Below are 23473 nucleotides of genomic sequence, written 5' to 3'. Positions count from 1 at the left end.
CAGTTCCACATTTAATTCCATTTTTCGGACCCTTTCATTCGGGATAAAACTGAGACGTTCTTGAAGAAACCTGAGCTAATTAAGGCAAATCAGCACGAATTTCGAAAAGGCAATTCCTGCTTGAATTCCCTTCTAGAATTCTTTGAATAAACAGCAGTGAGAATAGATCAAGGAAATGCAGCAGATGTCGTTTGCATGATTTTTTTAATGGCAAATTGACACCTTTAGCTGATGAGTCTGGCAAGCAGAATACATGGGAACTTTCAAAACGGCATTTGATATATACTTGAAAAGGAGATAATTGCAGGACTTTGAGGAAAGATCGTGAGAGTGGGACTAATTTTCCAAAGTGGCGGAATGAGCACAATGGGCAGCATGGCCTCTTACTGTGCTTTAAGATTCTATGATTCTACGTTGCCACATGGATAGACCGACGTTTGCAGGACCTAAAACAAACTTCAGCTACTTTCTGTAGGTTGATGGACGTGTCCCCCAACTGGAGTTTCAGCCGTTTCACATCAGGAGCGTCACCTGGACTGGAAACCAGAGTGCAGTGACGCCACGGTAAATCAACACACAGGTATTTTTTTAGTTTCACTCTCTAAAATGAACACGAATAGTTGAATTGTAAGAGACCGTATATAATCTATTTTTATTGAATTCATGTATGATGATAATTGTGTACAGGAAGGCTACTAGCGTATCATTTTAATCGAAAGAGTAGATATTTGCAAACAGGTAAATAATACAAATTAAAGTATGCCAGGAAAGTTACTTTTTTCTTAAAAGTAGCCCAAGAAATATACATCAAATAATTGAACAGTAAGTAATAACTATACACTGCATTCTCTTATATGTCACTAGATTGTGTAACCTCTCGGAGGGATGGGATCACATGGTAGACATATGCGTGGAGTTGATATGGCAGCGGCATGCGATCAATAAACACCAAAACAGTGACTTCTGCAGCTAAAATTTATTACTAATTGATTCTTGCTTCTGTGTAGACAGCCTCTGTTACTCCTCTTTGTTTTTCGGTCTTCAGCTGGGCATACTCTGTGCTTCGTTCGTAATTTTTGCATTTCCCAGTTTTCTCTGAGCCAGTCAATGCTATAGTTGCGTACGTCAGCTTGTCACGGGCTGACCCTTGTTCGGTCTGTAAAGCCAATATTTGGAAATATTGTTAATTGGTCGTTTTGCAAATTCTCTGGACTGCTGCTCAAAGCAGGCATTAGAAGGTCATACAAATAGTCTTCGATAAAACACACGGTCAAAGTCAGCGCAAACATATGCCCCCCACTATCGCATGAACGTTGATGTTAAGCTGGCGATCTATGTTCTCCGATCTATTGCTCAATCCTACCTGAGCGTAAACGGTTCTCTCCTCTTCAATTTCACGTCTTGGAGTTTTCCGGGCTCGGTTTAAATCTAATGCAGCATAATGCACGGTCTCAGCCGCTGCTTCCTGCATGGTTCAGAAAGAAAGAGTTGTTTATGTGGCCAGTTCATTGCCTTCACCAGTTTAATTACCGCTGATCATACATTTAACGGATTGACCGAGGCTAGTGCACAAACTATAGATCATATATATTTAGATAAGTGCGAATGTTAAGGCACCGTGAGCCCTGTAACTTATATTTAAACCTGTCAATGTTCACCCTGCAACAAACTGGTACAGCAATTTTTAAATGACCGGCAGCTTTAGAACATGAAGGATTATTTTAAAACCAAGAACTAAATATTGCAGGGTACTTGACTTTTAGAACAGATTGGCAAAATGGAATAGGAGGGCCGGCAGCCCTGATAATAAAGGGTGCTTTAAAGACAGTAGAGAGAAAGGTTCTTAGCTCGGAAAATCAAGATGTAGAATCACATTGTTGGAGCTATGAAACAATAAGGGACAGAAAACACTGGTGGAAGTAGTGTATCGGGCGGTAAGAGTAGTTGCAGTGGCGGGCACAGTGTGAATCAGGAAAAGCGAGGGAATAGCAGAGGCATTAAACAAATATTTTGTATCAGTCTTTACGGAACAAAACAAAAAATTGGGGATCCAAGGGTCTAGTTAGAATAAGGACCTCAACTATTTAGTATTAGTAAATAAATCGTACTTGTGAAAGTGATGGATGTTGTCATCGACAAAGCTATCAAGCGGCACTTACTCACCAATAACCTACTCACTGATGCTCAGTTTGGGTTCCGCCAGGGCCACTCAGCTCGAGACCTCATTACAGCCTTGGTGCAAACATGGACAAAGGAGCTGAATTCCCGAGGTGAGGTGAAAGTTAATGCCCTTGACATCAAGGCAGCATTTGACCGAGTGTGGCATCAAGGTGCCCTAGTAAAACTGACGTCAATGGGAATCGGGGGTGGGGGGGGGATACTCTCCACTGGCTGGAGTCATACCTAGCACAAAGGAAGATGATTGTGGTGGTTGGGTTCAATCATCTCAGCCACAGGACATTACTGCAGGAGTTCCTCTGGGCACTGTCATATGCCCAACCATCTTCAGCTGCTTCATCAATGACCATCCCTCCATCATAAGGTCAGAAATGGGGATGTTCACTGATGAATGCACAGTGTTCAGTGCCATTCACAACTCCTCAGAAAATGAAGCAGTCCATGCCCGCATGCAGCAAGCCTGGACGACGTCCAGGCTTGGGCTTATAATTGGCTGGTAGCATTCACACCACACAATTGCCAGGCAATGACAATTTCCAACAAGCGAGAGTCTAACCATGGCACCTTGACATTCAACGGCGTTACCATCGCTGAATCACCCACCATCAACATCCTGGGGGTCACCATTGACCAGAAACTTAACTGGCCTATCCACATAAATGCTGTGGCAACAAGAGCAGGTCAGAGGGTAGGTATTCTGCAGCGAGTGTCTCACCTCCTGACACCCCAAAGCCGTTCCACCATCTACAAAGCAAAAGTAAGGAGTGTGACGGAATACTCTCCACTTGCCTGGATGATTGCAGCTCCAACAAGACTCAAGAAGCTCGACACCATGCAGGACAAAGCAGGCTGCTTGATTGGCACCATAATCATCACCTTAAATATTCACTCCCTCCACCAGCGGCGTACCGTGGCTGCAGTGTGCACCATCTACAAGATGCACTGCAGCAACTTGCCAAGGCTTGTTCGACAGCGCCTCCCAAACCCGCGACCTCTTCCACCTAGAAGGACATAGGCAGCAGGTGCATGGGACAATTGTTAATTGGTCGTTTTGCAAGTTCTCTGGACTGCTGCTCAAAGCAGGCATCAGAAAGACACACAAAAAAGTGTTTGATATAACATTCTGCACCGTGCCGGTGACCTGGTTTCCAGACTAGCTGTCTGCTGTTTGTGTGCTCAAAAGGTTGTTCACTTTATGTTCGATAATCTACCCTTTGCCCGCCCTTAAAACTGGAGTAAAATAAATATTTAAAGAGTTTTTATCACAAACAGTGAAGCGAAGGGAAAAGCTGTTTGCCCACACCAGCCGCCTGTCCGATCGCGACCGATACAGTCGCTTATCATGGTCGTATGTCTACTATGTCTATGTTGATTGCGTGTTGTACTTAACTTATCTGCCGCTCCTTAATAAAATGCTTTACAACTCGTAAGACCCTTTGAGCAATTAGTGTGTGTCCTGTGATCGAAATCTTACAATGGTGTCAGAAATGGGATCACAGAGTTGGAAGTTGGAAGGTTCTGGTTGTGGAGACCGGAGGGACTTGGTCGACCACGCGTGATCATCAATTGAGAGTAAGTAGAAGACTCCCTGAAAGAAGGGAGAGAGGGAGAGTGGGGTAAAGTTAAAACCAGAGGTTTAATGGTGTTGACATAACATCGAGAACAGCCTGACAGAAAAAGTCGGCACGTCCACAGCAGCGGACCTCCTAAAAATCTTAGGAGACAGTAACGGGGACGAAGACTACCTCCTTGATAAACTCTATGAAGATGTTCAGAAAAACAAGCTAAAAATAAAGAGGCCGAGACAGGTTAGATTACAGGGTACACTTCTGCGCTGCCAAGTCAAACAGGGAGACTAAAGAGTTAAAAGTTTAAGAAATCCAAATGCAGAGAGAAAGAAGTGAATGGGGAGAGAACCTTTCTGCCCTCCGGAACCAGTTGCGCTGGGAACAAAAGATACACAAGAAAATGCAGTGTACATAAAATAAACTAGCTCAAATACTTGAGCAGAATATTGAACTACAGGCAGAAAACAACAGATTGGGTGAAGAGTTAGATGATGCAAGTGGAGCGTTATGTTTAATAAACTGGCGCCAAACCACTGCCACCCCCGAAGCAGACAATGGCCCGTGCTTAGAAAAATCCAACAGCTGCAGGCAAAAATTGGCCAACAACGGGCAGGAGTGGCTGCTGTTTCTAAGACAAAACCAAAAGATCCTGGCCCCTGCTGGGACAACATAGTTGGGGGCACTAGTACGATAGCAAAGGGTTTGACTCCAAACGTTGACTCTATTTTCTCTCCACGGATGTTGCCTGGCCTGCTGAGTTTTTCCAGCATTTTCTGTTGTTAGTTGGGGACACTACTCACTCTGCTTCCTCTGTTCCCTCTGCTCCGCTCCCACATTACAAGGATGGCGAGGCAGGGGAGACGATACCAGTATGTGTGGTCGCCTGAGCTAAGGCAGCATGTGAGACCAAGCACCAGGCTGACCGAGACCTGTAAGGCGAGGCAACTTCTTCGACCACCATTAGCAGCGAGGCAGAAACCACTTCCACAACCACACATCCGTCCCTTACCACGGTTGAAGTGGTGGCACTAAAGGCTAACCTGGGTAGTGGACAAGGACACCAGCCCCCTCGACGTCAGGCAGTGGTGGAGGATTTTTATAATCACCCAACGAGAACTTGAAGGGGACGACCTCACACAGGTTCCCCTGGATGCATGTTCCTCAGGATTAAAACAAGAAATGGACCTGGATATCCTGTCTCGGGGGGTGGGGGAGCACAATATATGAGATTCAGTTAGAACTATTCCAAACCCTAGGGGAAGAGAACATTGATTTTCACCAGCTCCTAGCTAACACCAAACAGGGCCCTACCGAAAGCACGAATGCCTTTGCGCATAAACTCCATGGCATCTTCCAGTGCACCAGGAGGGGTGGAAGGAATTACTTCAACTACCCCCGCTTCAGAAACCTCTTTTGAATGGCCTCCAAACACTGGTCCGTAAGGCGCTGCGCGTTTATGTCTCTAAAGACATCGAGTGGGACCAAGTATTCGCCGATGCCAGGACTGCTTGGGATCAGAGCCGTGCCAATATCCCTGGGATACCTGCCAAGCTTGCAGTAACGGCTGTTGAGGGCCCAGTGCCTAACCAAAAGTCAGGGCCATCTACAACTTCAGAGAAAAGTACTTCAGTGTACTGCATTCTCTGCCACCATCTAGGCCACTATGCCCGTCAATGCAACAATGGCTACAACCCCCCCAGACAGGCAGGCCCGGACTCACTCGAACGATGACTAGAAAGGATGGAGGCAGCATTAGGGGCTTTGCCCATCGACCGGTTGTCGCGGTGCATCAACAACCCGAGCAAACAGCAGGCCATCCACCTCCCTATGACTCCTGAAAGCCTCTCAGGTAGAGATGACTTCCCCTCTCCGATATGATGGCGGAGGGAGACCGGTAGTCCAAACTGTTGATTCTGGAGCTCGTCAACAATTAATGTTATTCAACATCGGCTCCTCCGCCACCACCATTCATGATCCCCACACCGATCCTACAAAGGGCGAGCCCCAAGTTTTATTCGACTTTGACAATTCAATCCAGACAACTATACAAGGATCCCTTCCCTTGGAGGTGAAGCAGGGTGTTGTTTGTAAAGGCACATTGACGTCCAGCTCCCTAGTTTGGCCGGTTAGAAAACTGGGTGACTATTGGATGACTATTGACTATCACAAACTCAACTCAGTCACCCCGGCGTGTGTCGCGATGGTTCAGCAGACACCCATCCTACTCTCCCAGATTCCCAGTGGCAGTAAGCAGTAAAGAATGAGATTCAGTAGAAAACATCAGAAACTGAAATTTGGTTTATGGGAGAAAGGATAAAATAATTAGGATGGAATAAAAGAGGAAAGTGAAGATCATGTCTCTTTTCTGCTGTTCTATTGCTTTTTATTTGTTTTCAGTGTGAATCTTGATGTCCTTTTGCAAAGCATCTGTGAGTGTTTGGAGAGTCTAAAAGTCTGTCTTTATAAGAAAGTTCTGTTATGTGTGTTTTAGCTAAACACACTCCACCCACCGATTTGTGCTAAAAGCCATTTAACACTTTGTATTCTTGTCTTGGATTTTGAAAGTTTGAAGTACATGCATATAAGATTGTGCACCCAGAATTGAAAAATAAAATTTGGAACTACAATTTATGTTAAGCTGGTGTGGCAAAACTGAGAAAAACAAAAAGTTTGTTTTACAAATGATTAAGTTTCAGTCTAAGATTTAACCTTGGAGTTGTGGTTGCTATCGTGAATTTTCCAAAGCAGTTAGATTTGTTTAATTTAAGTGTGAAAACTATTTTTCTCCAGTTGTATTCAGTATTTTTACCGAAATGGCATCTGAAGAAAGAACAAAGAGAAATATTACGTAACTTACTGTGTTTTTATTTGTTTCACTTTATCTGTTCTGTATCCTGTTTAGTTAATAAAATATTAACCTGAATTAAATTGGAATTATTAAAGTGAACTAACCTATTAAATTGTGAAAACACAACTGTCTTTTCCGATCGGGAAAGGTTTCTAAATTTACGTGAAGTGACACAATTGTCTGTGTCTGACAATATTTGCTCCGCCTTCTGAAAAGCTGCAAAGGAGTTAACAATGTCCGCTGGCAACTGGATTTTTTTAATTGGTTCACCAAACAACTTTGATCTATGTTTTCTATCTTTAATATTGTATTGGACAGTAAAGTTCCTCCAGGGCTCATGAATGAGATATGAATAATTATTAATGGGATGCGCCACTTAAGATGTAAGATTGAAACAGGAATATTACACTACCAAATGGGAACTTTCTTAACTTTCTAGTGAAAGTCAGGAAAGTATAGTTAAGAATAGTAAATTGATAGCTTTCTCTTGGAGATATGTGTGTCCCTTCTTATAACTAACTTTTTAAGAAAACTGAATTTGATAGTCTGGCCACTACCCGAGACATCGGGACCATGCGCTGGAAGATGAGCAAAGATCTCTAGACAATCTTTTGATAAGATCACCTGAAAGCCCGAGAATGGCTTGTATCAGATGGTAGGTGTGGCATGTGTTTCATATGAAGCAATTACCATACGGAAATGCATGGTGAATCTGCACTGTACAACGGGTCTCAGACATGCCCAGTTACTTGACAACAGCATGACATGAAATAGTTAATGTGGCTCAGGAGAGTGAGACAACTTTTAAAGCACTGACACATACTACATCGAGAAAGTATGTAATTATGAAACAATCAAAATAGAGTTAAACATTCTGGTACCTGTTAGAGGGATTGAAATTGAAGTTGAATTGGAGAATTACACGGAATTTTGATTGGGACAATTGAGGCTAGGGAGAAATCATATTTAGCAAGAATTATCCACAAGATGGATACGGGTAAAAGAGATCTGGAGAATCTTTTAAGTCCATGGCTTGTTGATTCGATGTTAAACTGTAGTGTCGCTTAAAATGATTGTAAGGCTGAATTTAACTGTGACTGTATTAATTGTGTTTTGTAGGTAACAGAGCGTGGGACAAGCCAGTACGAATCCAGTATGAGGTGGTTTTGGTGATGCCTCCTGTGTCACTACTACCGCCACTACCATGCTTTATGGGTCTAACAGGACCTGTCCAATTAATAGCGCCAGTTTCTGCTTCACACCACACCTACACACAACCATCAACCAACACGTTTTACTCAGTATCAAAACCTAAGTTAAAGTGAAACTGACAGTAAATGAGACACTTAAGTATGAGCTGCAGAATTCAGGTACGACACTCTCCTGTTCTTTAAGGGCTTCAGTGAGCTTGTGATGTGACTGAACTCCTCCCTAAAGCATTTTTATGCTTTGGAGCAAGACATTCCGAGAATAGATATTGAAATATACAGCAAAGGGGAAGATTCGTTCTGGTGGGATATTGGACTTAATATATCAGCACACCCTTATGTTCGTATTATTTCACACGCTCTGGTAGTTCTCCAACTTGCAATAATAATGTATTTGATATATGTAACACCTGTAGTAAGACTTTGATGCACAAGCCAATTGTGTACTGATGCTTATGACTAACCAGCACTAACAGATTAATTGAGCACACTGAAAGAGAAGATCCAAAGCAACGTAGAAGAGACCCCAGGCGGGGTAAGATCAGGAAAGTTAGAAGACACAGAGAATACGCCAGGTGGGGCAGAATTGGAACACCGGAACAGTGAACTGAAACTGTGTGAAGATTCGGAGATTGCTCCTCCCCTTCAAAAGAATGGACTGTAAGGAAGGGATTACTCTGCATTTCTGAGTCTCCCTTCTAACTAACGCCCAAGTTGAGAAAGCAATAAGCAAATTTACGGACTACGAGTGGTGGGAAGTAACTTATAATGCCAGCCAGCATCCCTGGGCATGAATGTTATCAGCGGGCCGATAATTTAGAACTAGCTAGATTAGTCAAAAAATGATTGTGAGAAGTCAATAGGATAGTTCCTTCTCAAGGTGGGGAGTTGTAAGAAATCATGAATTGGAAAAAGTAACTTGAGACAAAAAAGTATCTTCAGACTGGTGTTAGAATAATTGGATAGATGCTTAGAATTTGCTTACTTCTTGGTTCCCTGTGGATGTTATAACATTCTGCACCGTGGTGGTGACCTTGATTCTGGACTAGCTGTCTGGTGTTTGTGTGCTAGGAAGGGTGTTGACTGTATCTTTGATAATCTACCCTGGAGCCACCCCTAAAAAGAGAGTGAAAGAGATAGCTAAAGAAATTTAAGCACAGATGGGGAAGGGAAGAGCTGTCCATGCACACCAGCCATCTGTTTGATCAGGACCGATACCAGCTGCTTGTCGTGGTCCTATGTCTACTCTGTCTATCTGGATTCCGTGTTGTCGTGGTCCATGTTGGTACCAACGACATAGATAGGGCAAGGAAGGAGGTTCTGCTGAGGGAGTTTGTGCAGCTAGGGGCCAAATTAAAAAGCAGAACCACAAGGGTAATAATCTCTGGATTACTACCTGAGCCACGTGCAAATTTGGCTAGGGTAAATAAAATTAGAGACTCAAAGACTGGTGTGGGAAAAATGGGTTTTGATTCCTGGGACACTGGCATCAGTACTGGGATAGGAGAGAGCTGTTTCGTTGGGACGGACTTCACTTGGCCAGTGCTGGGACTAGGGTCCTGGCGAATCGAATAACTAGGGCTGTAGAGAGGGCTTTAAACTAATTAGTGGGGGGGAGGTTTTAAGAGAGCAAAAAATAAAAATGACAGCGGAGAAGGCAATAGAGCAAGGTAACAGTGGGGGAATTAAAAACCAGAGCGTGTCAGGAAGGGACAGAATGTATAATGATAAAGGTAAAATAGTAAAAGGGGTAAAAGCAGGAATAAATTGTCAGAAAGCATATTTGAAAGTTTTTTATCTGAATGTACGCAGCATTCATAACAAAATTGATGAGTTGACTGTACAAATAACTACACATGGGTATGATCTGGTGGCCATTACAGAAACATGGCTGCAAGATAATCATGACTGAGAATAAGCATACAAGGGTATTTGACAATTAGGAAGGACAGACAGGAAGGAAAGGGAGGTGGGGTTGCTATGTTAATCAAGGATGGAATCACTGCAATAGTCAGAAATGATATTGGGTCAAAGGATCAGGAGAGTGAAATAGTTTGGTTGGAGATAAGGAATAATAAGGGGAAAAAGTCACTAGTGGGAGTAGTCTATAGGCCTCCTAACAGTTGCAACTCTGTTGGTCGGAGTATAAATCAGGAAATAGTTGGGGCTTGTAATAAGGGAACAGCTATAATCATGGGGAATTTTAACTTTCATATTGACTGGACTAATCAAATTGGGCATGGCAGCCTTGAGGAAGAGTTCATAGAGTGTATTAGGGATGGGTTCCTTGAGCAGTATGTAACTGAACCAACCAGGGGGCAGGCAATCTTAGATCTGGTCCTGTGTAATGAGACAGGATTAATAAAAAATGTCCTAGTAAAGGATCTCCTTGGAATGAGTGACCATAATATGGTTGAATTCCAAATTCAGTTTGAGGATGAGAGAGTTGCATCTCAAACCAGCGTACTGAGCTTAAATAAAGGAGACTATGAAGGTATGAGAGTAGAATTGACTAAAGTGGACTGTGAAAACAGATTAAAGTGTAAGATGGTACAAGAGCAGTGGTCTACATTCAAGGAGATATTTCACATCGTTCAAGATAAATATATTCCACTGAGGGAAAAGGGGAGTAAAAGAAAAGACAGCCATCCGTGGCTTAGTAAAGTAATAAAGGCTAGTATCCGACTGAAAACAAGGGCATATAAAGTAGCCAAATCTAGTGGGAGGATAGAAGATTGGGAAGCATTTAAAAGCCAGCAAACAATAACTAAAAGATTAATTAAGAAAGGGAAGATAGATTATGAAAGTAAACTAGCAAAAAATATAAAAACAGATAGCAAGAGTTTCTACAGCTATATAAAAAGAAAAAGGGTGGCTAATGTGAATGTTGGTCCCTTAGAGGATGGGGCCAGGAAACTAGTGCTGGGGAACATGGAGATGGCAAAGATGCTGAACAAATATTTTGTATCAGTCTTTACAGTAGAGGGCACTAAAAATATCCCAACACTGGACAAACAGGGAGCAATGGGGGGGAGGAGCTAAACACGATTAAAATCACTAAGGAGATGGTACTCAGTAAAATAATGGGACTTAAGGCGGATAAATCCCCCGGACCTGATGGCCTACATCCTAGGGTCTTGAGAGAAGTGGCGGTAGGGATTGTGGATGCATTGGTGATTATTTTCCAGAACTCCCTGGACTCAGGAAAGGTCCCGGCAGATTGGAAAACTGCTAATGTAACACCCTTATTTAAGAAGGGAAGTAGACAAAAAGGTGGAAACTATAGACCAGTTAGCCTAACATCTGTGGTTGGCAAAATGTTGGAGTCCATTATTAAGGAAACAGTAACAAAGCATTTGGATAAACATAATTTAATAGGACAGAGTCAGCATGGTTTTATGAAGGGGAAGTCATGTTTGACAAATTTGCTCGAATTCTTTGAGGATGTAACGTACAGGGTGGATAAAGGGGAACCAGTGGATGTAGTGTATTTGGACTTCCAAAAGGCATTTGACAAGGTTCCACACAAAAGATTACTGATCAAGATAAGAAATCACGGGATTGGGGGTAATATACTGGCATGGGTGGAAGATTGGCTATCTAACAGAAAACAAAGAGTTGGGATAAATGGTTCATTCTCGGGCTGGCAATCAGTAACTAGTGCTGTTCCGCAGGGGTCAGTGCTGGGACCCCAACTCTTTACAATCTATATTAACGATTTGGAGGAAGGGACCGAGTGCAACATATCCAAGTTTGCCGACGATACAAAGATGGGAGGGAAAGCAATGAGTGAGGAGCACATAAAACAACTGCAAAAGGACATAGACAGGCTAAGTGAGTGGGCAGAGATTTGGCAGATGCAATATAATGTTGGAAAGTGTGAGGTTATGCACTTTGGCAGAAAAAATCAAAGAGAAAGTTATTATCTAAATGGAGAGAAACTGCAAAGTGCTACAGTACAAAGTGATCTGGGGTCCTGGTGCATGAAACACAAAAACTTAGTATGCAGGTGCAGCAGGTGATCAGGAAGGCCAATGGAATCTTGACTTTTATTGCAAGGGGGATAGAGTATAAAAATAGGGTATTGGTGCGGCCACACCTGGAATACTGCGTGCAGTTTTGGTTTCCAAATTTAAGAAAAGATATACTTGCTCTCGAGGCGGTTCAGAGAAGGTTCACTTGGTTGATGCCGGAGATGAGTGGGTTGACGTATGAGGAAAGGTTGAGTAGTTTGGGACTCTACTCATTGGAGTTCAGAAGAATGAGAGGCGAACTTATCGAAACATATAAGATTGTGAGGGGGCTTGATCGGGTGGATGTGGTGAGGATGTTTCCACTGATGGGTGAGACTAGAACTAGGGGGCATAATCTAAGAATAAGGGGCTGCCCTTTCAAAACCGAGATGAGGAGAAACTTCTTCACTCAGAGGGTAGTAAATCTATGGAATTTGCTACCCCAGAGAGCTGCGGAAGCTGCAACATTAAATAAATTTAAAATGGAGATAGACAGTTTCCTAGCAGATAATGGAATTAGGGGTTACGGGAAGAGGGCAGGGAAGTGGACGTGAGTCTAGATTCAGATCAGCCATGATCCTATTGAATGGCGGAGCAGGCCCGAGGGGCCGTATGGCCTACTCCTGCTCCTACTTCTTATGTTCTTATACTTAACTTAAACTGCCACTCCTTAATAAAATGCTTTACAACTCCTAAGACCCTTTGGGTACTCTGTGTGTGAGCTGTGATCCAACTCTTACAGTAGAAAACGGCAAAGCAGTGAATGTAGTCTATTTAAATTTCCAAAAAACATTCGATAAAGTGCCACACAAGTGGTTATTACACAAAATTAGGGTTCATGGGATAGCCGGTAATATATTAGCGTGGATTGAGGATTGGTTAATGGACAGAAAACAGAGACTAAGAATAAACGGGTCATTTTCGGGAGCAGGCTATAACTAGTGGGGTATCTCAGGGATTTTCAGTTTGGCCCTCAGCTATTTTCAATCTATATCAATGACCTAGATGTAAGTTATTCAAGTTTACTTATGATGCAAAACTATGTGGGAAGGTATGTTGTGAAGAGGACGCAGAGAGGCTGCAATGCGATATAGGGGGGTTAAGTGAGTGGCCAAGTACATGGCAGATGGAATATAACGTGGAGAAATGTGAAGTTATCCATTTTGGTAGGAAAAATAGAAAAGCAGAATATTTTTTAAATGGTGTGAGATTGGAAAATGTTGGTATTCGGAGGGAACAGGGTCTCCTTCTACACGAATCATAGAAAGTCAACATGCAGGTATAGCAAGCAATTAGGAAAGGAAATGGTATGTTATCCTTAATTACGAAAGGATTGGTGTATAAGACGAAAGAAGTCTTACTGTAGTAATGTATGGTCTTGGTGAGACCACACCTGGAGTAATGTGTGCAGTTTGGGTCTCCTTATCTGAGGAAGGATATACTTGCCTTAGAGGGATTGTAACAAAGGTTCAACAGGCTAATTCATGGGATGGGGGGAATGTCCTATGAGGAGAGATTGAGTAGACTAGACCTTTATTCCCTACATTTTACAAGAATGAGAGGTGATCTGATTGAAGTGTCTAAAATTTTGAAGTGGCTTTGCAGGATAGATGCTGCAAGGCTGTTTCCCCCGGCTGGGGAGTCTACAGCTAGGATTCACAGTCTCAGAATAAGGGGTCGGTAATTTAGGGCTGAGATGAGGAGAAATATCTTCAATCAACGTGTTGTGAATCTTTGGAATTCTACATCCCAGAGGGCTGTGAATGCTCAGTCGGTGAGAATATTGAAGACGGAGATAGATAGACTTTTGAAAACTGAGGGAACCAAGGGAAATAGGGACATGCGGGAACGTGGATTGGAGGTAGAAGATTAGCCATAATCCTTTTCAAGGGTGGAGCAGGCTCGGGGGGCCGAATGGCCTACTCCCGCCCCCATTTCTTATTTTCTTATGATTCTATAAACAGTTATTACACAGATACTTTTTCAACGAAACAGCCAGTTTCTTCTCTGCCATTTAACAATGTTTTGAGAAACGCACCGGGTGCCAAGTAAATTTCTAACCATGATTTGAATGACTCACTAAGACCGGACAAATACTTTTAGTCAGTAGTCTTAAACTGTTCTGACGTGACTCTGATATAATCTTTCCATTATAGCAATCTTTCTTGACATTTCAACCGTCTACCGGGATGGATGAATGAACGTACCAGCTCTTGACGGCGGCTCGGTCCCCTTACACATTCTACTTTACCTGGAAACGAATGGATTTTAATGATATTGAAAGATTGCAACATTTACTCAGTTTGCATGTAAGTGATTGCAAAAACATTTCTAGACTCAGACAAAGCCGAACATGATTTCAAATTCCGAATTGTGCTGACAGTGTTTGAAATCCCAACCCTAGTAGCAATCTGCAATGGGGCTTTTTTGGATATTTCTCGGAAACTAAGAGAATCTTTGTGGGCATTAAGGGCATCAGGCGATATGGGGATAGGGCGAGAAAGTGCTGTTGAGGTAAAGGATCAGTCATGATCACATCGTATGGCGGAGCAGGCTCAAGGGCAGTACGGCCTACTCTTGCTCCTATTCATTGGCCCAGAAATTCAGGTCAGAGTCTTCCCACGGGTGCAAGCCTCCGACCTGCAATTACCTAGCGTGCCAGCCATTGTGCTGTGGGCCCGCGTGGGATTCCGATCCTGGGCCTGCTCCAACTGCCGGTGTGCAGTGCTTGTGTATCCCAGGGGCGCAGTTAGTTTGAAGCGTCCCCTGGGATCACGTGGGCCATGGAGACGCAAAAGTAGCAGGGAATCTGTATTCATAGGTTTGACAGGCAAACCTATGAATACAATACAGCCCCAAAGCATAACTAAAATTCAAAAAAAAAATTTAAAAGCAAAACAATTTTTAAAATAACTTTAAATTACATAAAATAACTATTTTAAACAATTTTTTTTATTTTTTGAAAAAATTAATTACAGTTTCTAACAGGGCTAAAAATAAGCTTACCTTGCTTTAAAGTATTTAAAAATAATAAACCTGTGTTTTTGTTTTACTTAATTCACCACTTACCGTGCTAAAAGCAGGCCTTGCAAATGCTTTTTATAAGCATAGCTGCTGGAGACTTACCCTCCCGGAAAAACCTGGGAAAAAATGCAAGTTCCAGGCATACACGCTGCCTCTGCGGCGCACGTGTTCGACCTGTGAACCCCTTCCTTTAAGGGAACGGAAGTACTGCATTCCCCCGCATGCGCAGTGCATGCACGAAACCGGCACTTTCGTTGGGCCTACGCGTGAGTACCCAACGCATACTCACCCATGGGGACCCGAAGTTCTGGGCCATTATGTTCTTATGTGTACAACCATTTCCCGGCTGGAGCCTCACACTCTTTCACCCAAACTAGTTGCGCATCCATAACAGAATGCGTTGGAAAGCAAATAGCCCAGAATTGTGTTTCAGGGTACATGTCATTTATTATGCTGCAAAGGTGCATTTCTGTTGCAAACATCCAAGTAATTATTTCCATTTTTATTACGATTCTTTGAGCAATTCAGCGTTTTAAAATGTATTTGGAACAATCCGCGCTCCCTGAAACATTGTTTGCATCTTTCAGTCATAATCGAGTTCTGCTTCCCCAATGTTACCCGGAGACTGTCACTAACCCGCAGGATTTCTAATAAAATGAAGGGCTTATAGTTGATCTTACCTTCATTCTTCTGCAGTCGGCACCGCGTCCCAATGAAAATCATTAGCACTAGAAACGCCAATCCACCCACCGCACACCCAGAAGCCCAGATATAAAGTGAATTTTCACCACTACCTGTAAGATTAATAGGGATATTAATTTATGGCGGGCGTTGGATAAGAATAGGCCTCAAGATAGTTTATTGGTTAAACTATGATGTTTATTTCAGTAACTCTGCGGTATAGAACGGCAATAAGGAAGATTAAATACAAAGTGTTATTTCTTTTAGATATCATCTTTAAAATAACTTCGTCGTCGGATGGATGAGACATTCGTGATTAACCGGCGCAATGCACTACCGGTTTAGGGATCTCACAACACTCTTGTAGGAGAGTTAGAATACGAGAGAGATCAATTTCCCATGACCAAAAGACGTGTTCTTGTTCTTGACCTTTCTTATTTATTAACATATAGTTTGCGGAAATTGTAGGCAAATGCGTCACAAGAGTTTCTTCGTTGCCGGCACAAAATTCTGGATTGCAGCAATCGGTTAAGAATCCCCTTTCAATTACCTGACCTTTGTTTATTAAAGTAAGAATGTCAGTAGAGGCAATGGTTAATTGATTATTGCCCTTCACGGCAAAGAGTTGTTCACAATATGACGTATCGAACCGGCTGTACTGTCTGCAGGTTGCGGGCACACTTTAAATGCGATTTATGAGACAGATTCCAATTAAACTCGTTGTGACACGGACAGGTGAGGGGTAAAGCTGGCCAGGGGTTAATTTCATATCTCTACAGAAGAATTAACCGATAGGTGGATGAAGGTCAAGAACTGGATTGGAAGAAGCCCGAGTGGAAACAGCATGACTGCAGCTCCTGGTAACAGTCTTGGTATAAGGACAGCAGGCTATGGTAAAGAGTAAAACGATCTTAAAATTGAAACAAAATAAATTGAATAAGTATTAATAATAAGCAGGTGAGGAAATATAATCGGATAGAAATGATAAACACTTGTTTCTAATTGCTATACATCTATTAAACGAATCTGACAGAAGATAATGTTTGACAGAATATGTGTGTGGTTGAAAGAGTGGTCGGCAGAGCTGTGGCCAGGAGATACCAATGGAATCTTGACCATGAAAGTTAGAGGAGAAAGTACGCTTGAGCACAATGGGAGGAGGTAAGACCTCGGATTAATCAGGTGTGTGAGAGTACTGGGATTTGGGAACAGAAAGGAATTTTAGTGTGTGTGTTCTTGATTACTCGGCTTATCTAGCACAGTGTGTGCGGGGGTGGGGGGGGGCGACGGGTAGACGGCTATTTCGGGAATGAAAGGTGAGACCTGGGAACACAGGAAATGAACAGATGTTTGGGAACAATTGATGTTGTAAAAGCCCTCACATTGCATCGCCCATAAGAGGCCAGATTCAGAGACGCTCGAGACCAGGAGAACGTACAGCCGCTTCTACTCTCGCAACTCATGGAAGGAACCAAATAATGGGAAAAATGAATTCAGTTTAACAAAAGTAAACCTTTGGGCCTAGAAATTCAGTCGCGCCACTTTTGGGGCGCTAAAGTCGGGCGGTCGCTAAAGTTAGCGCCCGCCGGAAAGTGTAGGCCACTTCGCCGAAATTCAGTGGATTTGGCCAAGGAGTTTGGGCGAGCACTGAAACTGGCGTTGCACTCCTATCTTTAGGCGCTAAGCCGGCGGTGCGGACTGATAATGCCGAGGCCGGGCGTAGCGCAGGTGCGGTCATGTTTTGATTGACAGCAGACACCCTGACGCCGGCCAGCTCTTAAAGGGGGAAGGGTCGACTTTGTCTGCTGCCACGCCCTGGATAGTGGAGCCCTGCAGCTAGGCCTCAACACTGCTGGTGGACCCAAATAGCGTCTGAAGCCATGCAGAAGGCCCGTGAACGAGCGCAGCACTTCTCAGAGCCTGCTTTGTGGGTGCTGCTTAAGGGTTTGGAAAAGAGAAGAGAGATCTTGTGCCCGGACAGTGGCAAGAAGGCTCCCAGGAGGCAGTTCAGGAGAGCCTGGAGGGAAATCGCCCACAGGGTGTCAGCCACCAGCGATGTCCCCAGGACTGGTGACCAATGCCGCAAGAAGTACAACGACCTCACTCGGTTGGTCAAGGTGAGTAGCCTTTCCAGTGTCCTCCTCATCCTTGCATGTGCAACTCACATTATGGGCAAAGGGACCTCAAAGGCCTAATGGCCATCCCTCCTCCCGCAGCGATGGCACTGGCATGATCATCAATAGCACTTTCTGCACTTTACACACTGGCCAAGCTATTCCACCATGGGAGGCAGTGCACACAACAACAGGGCACCACACTGTACTTAGAGGCCGTCCTTTCTCTTGCAGGCCAAGCTGGCCCAGAATATGAAGAGCCGGAATGTCACCGGGGGAGGCCGTGCCCAGTTCCAGGAGCTCAGTGAGCTGGAGGAGCATGTGGCTCAACTCATGCATGGCCGGGTGGTTGGCCCCATTGCTATTGGTGATGCCAACCCTGTGCTGGGCCCCAATGGTAAGGACATGACCGTTTGGACCTCTCTCGTTCCCCTTGTGCTTCAGATCTACATCCTTTGCCACTGTCTGACCAATGCGCATAATGCCACCACTCATGCCTCCCTCGCTGATGCCCTGTCCTCACTCTAAAGCTACTCTTGTGCCTTCCTGCTTTCAGCTGGTGAGCAGGAGGTCCATGAAGCTGAGAGTGCCAGTCCCTCGGAAGAGGACGACGACGAGGACCAAGAGGAAGGCGGCACATCGGGGAAACCCTCATCCGCGCCAGGGGATGGCAATGGAGGGGAGATGTCTTGCCTGGAGGAGAGCCAGGGGGAAGTGTTGCAGGGGGATGTAGCTCCTGGGCCCAGTGGCGTCCAGGCACGCGGGAAGGGTCGGGCAGCACGGCTGCCTTCTCCCCAGAGGGGGGAAGTGTTGCAGGGGAGGGTAGTTGCTGGGCCCAGTGGCGTCCAGACACGCGGGAAGGGTCGTGCAGCATGGCTGCCTTCTCCCCAGAGGGGGGAAGTGTTGCAGGGGGATGTAGCTCCTGGGCCCAGTGGCGTCCAGGCACGCGGGAAGGGTCGGGCAGCACGGCTGCCTTCTCCCCAGAGGGGGGAAGTGTTGCAGGGGAGGGTAGTTGCTGGGCCCAGTGGCGTCCAGGCACGCGGGAAGGGTCGGGCAGCTCGGCGGCCTTCTCCCCAGAGGGAGAGTCCGCCCTCCAGTCTGGAGACGGTCCTCGCCCAGGAGGTGCGCCTCCTTGATGAAATGTCCGCGGCCTCGGAGCGGCGCCACAACGAGTTCATGGGGGTTATGGGACAGATGCCTCAGGCCATTGAGTCCCTGGCTCATAGTGTGGCCGCTTTCGGGGACTCACAGGCCAGGGGTGTCGACCAACTCGCGGCAGCACAGGCCAGGGGTGTTGACCAACTCGCGGCAGCACAGGACGTGAGTCGCGAGTTCATGAGTGGTGCCGTCCAGACACTGGCTGATCTGATGCGGGCACAGACCAGGGCAGTTCGGGCACTCACTTCTGCCACACTCGCGGTGTCACGGAAGCATCGCCAGGGCACCCACCGCCCTGCTGCAGCACAGCGGTCTGGCCTCCACCAGATTGCTGCGCTTGCTGCAGTGCCAGCCCGGCCGAATGCCAGTGTCTCTGGCGACCAGCGAGCGCCTGGCATCAGCCAGCTTGGCCCCATTGCTGCAGCCGCCACTGCCACTCCCCCAGCGAAGGTGCGACGAGCTGATGCAGAGACTGATGCTGCCCAGCCGCAGCTGCAGCAGTCAGCAGCCGGCCCCTCCAGGGCCGGACCTCTTCTAGGCCGACCCCCAAGGGCATCTGCCATCACGCAGTGTGCCCCTCAGGAGCCTTCCCCCAGCCTTGCCACACCCACAGGGCCCAGGTTGAGGTGGAGCAACAGGTCGGGCAGGGGCCGGAGAAGCCTGCACAAGGACTCGCCCTCTCGGCACACCAAGTAGAGTGTGTTGCCAACTGTTTTTTTTACATGGGGCTGTTTGTGTTCTGGGGGGGGGGGCTTATTTTGGGAAGGCCGAGGATGAAGGCAAATGTTATTGACAAGTTTTGTTATTCCTCCCCAGGTTGTGGGAGTGAGAGATGTTTTTGACTGTTTTTTGGGGGTCTTGTCTGTTTCTCTGTTTCATGTGGGAAGGGCCCTGAGTTTGTTAAATAAAGCTTTTTATTTATTCGGCTTGTCCAGGTGTCATGTTTCAACTGGTTGTTGCGTTAACCGGCTGAGGGCTTGCGGAGCGGCTGCATTCAGGTGCGTTCATTGCCACAAGCCATTCCCTGACAGGGGGCCTAGAAGTGCCATTCAATAAGCCGCCGGCGGACGGCCCTTGGACCTTGTGGCTCCCTCCTGGGCTGGTACTCCTCCTCCTCCTCATGGTCCTCCTGCTCGTCCTCCTGAGGTGGTGGTCCAACGTGAGGTGGCAATGCCTGAGTCCTGCGGATAGCCAGCTTGTGCAGCATGCAGCAAACGACGACGAACTGGGAGACTCTATCCGGCGAATACTGTAGAGATCCGCCGGAACGATCCAGGCAGCGGAACCGTTGCTTGAGGACGCCAATCGTTTGCTCTATGATGTTCCTTGTGGCTTGATGGCTTTCATTGTATGCCTCCTCCGCAGGGGTCCTGGGCGCGCGGAGTGGGGTCATGAGCCATGTACACAAAGGGTAGCCCTTGTCCCCAATAAGCCATCCCCTTGGTGGAGGCTGTGCCTCGAACATGTCAGCCACAGTAGTCTGGCGCAGGATAAATGCATCGTGGCTGCTTCCTGGAAAGCGGGCATTGACAGCTAGGATGCACTGCCTGTGGTCACACACCAGCTGTACATTGAGGGAATGGTAGCCCTTCCAGTTGCGGTAATCCTCGGCATTGTCGATAGGTGCCCGCATAGCCACATGCGTGCAGTCAATGGCGCCCTGCACCATGGGGAAGTCGGCGATCCTGGCAAATCCGACTGCACGCTGCTCCTGCCTCTCTAGGGTCATGGGGAAGGAGATGAATTGGTGTCTCCTTGCAAAAAGGGCATCGGTGACCTGCCGGATGCAGCGATGCACGGCGAACTGGGAGATGTTCGCTATGTCCCCAGCAGCGGCTTGGAAGGAGCCGCTTGCATAAAAGTTCAGAGCCACCGTGACCTTCACTTCCACCGACAGAGAGGTCCTGCACATCAGCTGTGGACGCAGATCTCTGTGAAGCAGCTGGCAGATCTCTGCAACCACCTCCCTTCTGACGCGCAGCCTCTTAACACAATGCGCGGCAGTCATGGTGAGATAGGACACCTGCTGCTGGTATTCCCTGTGTGGGTAAGGCCTACGTTGCCGACGCCTGATGGCCCCTCTGCGTCTAGGCATGGCTGCCCCTCTCACACAGCCTCTGCGAGCCCTTCGCACATAATGCTGGAACTGAGGGTTGGAACCCCATGCAGCCCCCATAATAAACTTGCAAACAGTGAAATCACAAGAGTCAAATTTCCAAGCTCTGGCCAGAAGCCAAAAATACCTCTCCTATGTTGTCCCAAATCAGTAAGGTCTGTTCCTTGGTCTCTGGACAGAAATCCAAAGCACTGAAGTCATTGCAGCAAAATGCCTGGCCTTTATAGTTCAGTGTAAGTGCCCTTTAATTAGCGCTCCCCGAGGCCCACAGGGCCTCTGCTGCGTTCCACTTCTCAGTTCTTAACAGCGCCACGCCCACACTGGGCGGGCGCCACTGAATTTCCGGTTCGGGGCGCACAAACAGCGTTGCACGACGAAATGACGTCAGAAGCTGCGCGCGCAGCTGAGCGGGCGCAAACACTTTGCGCCGGCGCTGAATGTCAACTGAAGTTGGGCGTAGGCGCAGATCGACCTGTGCCCGGGCGCTAAGTGCCTAGCGCTGGAAATCTACCCCTCTTATGGCGTTAACGGCTGGCGAACGCAACTGAATTTCTAGGCCTTGATTGTTTAGTAATAAGCATGATAGGTAAAATAATTGGATAGAAGAGATAAACCGCCTGCACGTATTTGTTTTAAAAATTGGAAGCTGATGAGGTTTCGGTTTGACAACGGGTCTCGGACAATAATATTTTACATTGAAACATTGATTTTCTCTTTGCTTTGATAATTCCCGGGAGTTTCTTTTACCGATATGAACAGACTGTATGAAATTTCCTTTCAGAATATAACATTAGCTGACCTCACTTCTTGGCCTGTTGCCATCGTACCTGGGTCGCAATTGGTAACAGTGTGGATGGCAATGGCGGGAGTCCGGAGGGAGGCATGAGATACCAAACAGATGTAAACAGTCCCTTTCGGCACAGGCTGCGTCTCTTCAAAAGGGCTGGAAACTTCAAACAGTCCCTCAGTGTTCTGCAGTTTAGTGCCATTTATCCCAGTTGCGGTTTCGACGCCATTTTTATACCAAACCAGGATTAATTCGCCCGGGTAAAACTCAGCCGTTTCACACACAAGAGTCCAAAACGCAGCTGAATTGCACTCGGGTGTCCCGGGGGAAATCTTCAATGGAGTTGGGGCAGCTGCGGAACAGAGAATGGGGAAAATCAGGTTACTGGGGAATATTAAACATAAGATATGGAAGAACAATGTTATCCTCGGTCGCTCTCTGTTTGTTTCTAACTCTGGGTCTGTCTGTCTGTCACCCCAAGAGAGCCGTGTTTATGATGGGAGCGGCGCATTAATAGAAAATATTTTCAGCCAGTCATCAATATATTTCGCATTTGTTCCGCAACTTACATCTTCAGAAGTCTGATGTAAAAATTACCTTTTGAGATGAATCGAGTAACATGTTACTTCACATAGAAACATAGAAACATAGAAGATAGGAGCAGGAGTAGGCCATTCGGCCCCTCGAGCCATTCAATGCGATCAAGGCTGATCATTCAAATTCAGTACCCGGTCCCTGCTTTCTCCCCATACCCCTTGTTCACCTGTTTGATATTGCTGGATTTTACACAACTCAGCAAAAGAGGCGTCCTATTATGCCGTATGATTAGTGGTTCCGTGCAGAGTTTCACTGTAAATGTATTAATATAATTGTTTTATAATGTCAAAGACGGCGCAATAAAACATTGACAAAACATGATCCTTGTTACATTTCATACATTTGGACGTTCCCGCTGACTCCGGTCACTTACCGGTCACAGTTAGATGTGATCCTGTTCCATTTCCAATAATTCTTCCCTGACAGATCACTGCGCAGTGATAGATTCCAGAGTCCCGGATAGTCACGTTCAGTAACTCAAACACACCGACTGCTTTATCTTTCAGAGTAAATCGTTTTCTGTCATCGGCTCCTCTTTGCAGATATTCTTTCTCACCCTGTTTCCACCACTGCACTTCTAAACCTGAATTGTCATCAGACGGGGTGATTTCGCACTGGAAGGTGGTGTTTGTCCCCCTTAATATCATTACTTTTCTGGGCGTTTGAGACACGCTGATCGAAGTGCGCGCAGCAGCTGTTAGAAAATATACTCAAAGTTTGGTTAATTGTATTCTATGCGGAACCAGATACTTTAAAATGCATTTCTACATGGAAATGAAAAAAGCGTTAGAAGAATAGAGGCCGACTAATTATATTTCATTCAATTTGTGTGGTAACTACTTCAGGTATGTGTTTTATTAAGACAGTTCGATTTGAGAATAAACAGGTACCTGTGTAAATGATCCCCGCGAGAGAAAGGAACAGGAAAATAAACATCACAGTCGACAATCTTCCGAGCAAAAGATTCAAATGATCACTGACTGCACTGGCCGTGTGTTTGCCACTGAAAGAAGGGTTTGCTGGTTATTTAAACCGAAATGCTTCGTAATGACGTCTCACATCCTCTGTCTGTGGGTTAAAAATAGGTTTCGTTTGTGAAGTGAAATGTGATGACCGTTCTGCTCTTAGGCAGCCATTGGAATCAGCTATGCCACGGTCAGCAAAAGCTTAGGAAAAATAAT

General features: G+C 45.7%; 1 protein-coding gene across 1 annotated transcript; it reads right to left on the bottom strand.

Moving 5' to 3' along the window:
• Nucleotides 1–982: 982 nt before the first annotated feature.
• Nucleotides 983–23234, bottom strand: LOC147116249 (tyrosine-protein phosphatase non-receptor type substrate 1-like). Its single transcript, XM_085989504.1, has 7 exons — nt 23183–23234; nt 22666–22986; nt 21736–22047; nt 15520–15633; nt 14023–14066; nt 1364–1465; nt 983–1156 (listed from the first exon to the last, which is right to left on the bottom strand). The coding sequence occupies exons 1-7, from the start codon at nt 23226–23228 to the stop codon at nt 983–985; spliced, it is 1113 nt and encodes a 370-aa protein (XP_085845630.1). The 5' UTR covers nt 23229–23234.
• Between the last annotated feature and the right edge of the window lie 239 nt (nt 23235–23473).

This window comes from Somniosus microcephalus, chromosome 6 (genome assembly GCF_052327205.1).
Source record: "Somniosus microcephalus isolate GS21.2 chromosome 6, FLI_Smic_1.0, whole genome shotgun sequence".
NCBI classification, from domain to species: domain Eukaryota; kingdom Metazoa; phylum Chordata; class Chondrichthyes; order Squaliformes; family Somniosidae; genus Somniosus; species Somniosus microcephalus.
The sequence above is the reverse complement of the archived record's forward strand: the minus strand, read 5'-3'. Positions and strand labels throughout refer to the sequence as shown.

Coding starts and splice junctions, on each gene's coding strand:
- LOC147116249 (XM_085989504.1), bottom strand. CDS start 23,228: ATGTTTATTTTCCTGTTCCTTTCTCTCGCGGGGATCATTTACACAG. Junction 22,048..22,665: donor ATCACATCTAACTGTGACCG/GTAAGTGACCGG, acceptor TCTGTTCCGCAG/CTGCCCCAACTCCATTGAAG. Junction 1,466..14,022: donor CGAGCCGCCGTCAAGAGCTG/GTACGTTCATTC, acceptor TGAACCATGCAG/GAAGCAGCGGCTGAGACCGT.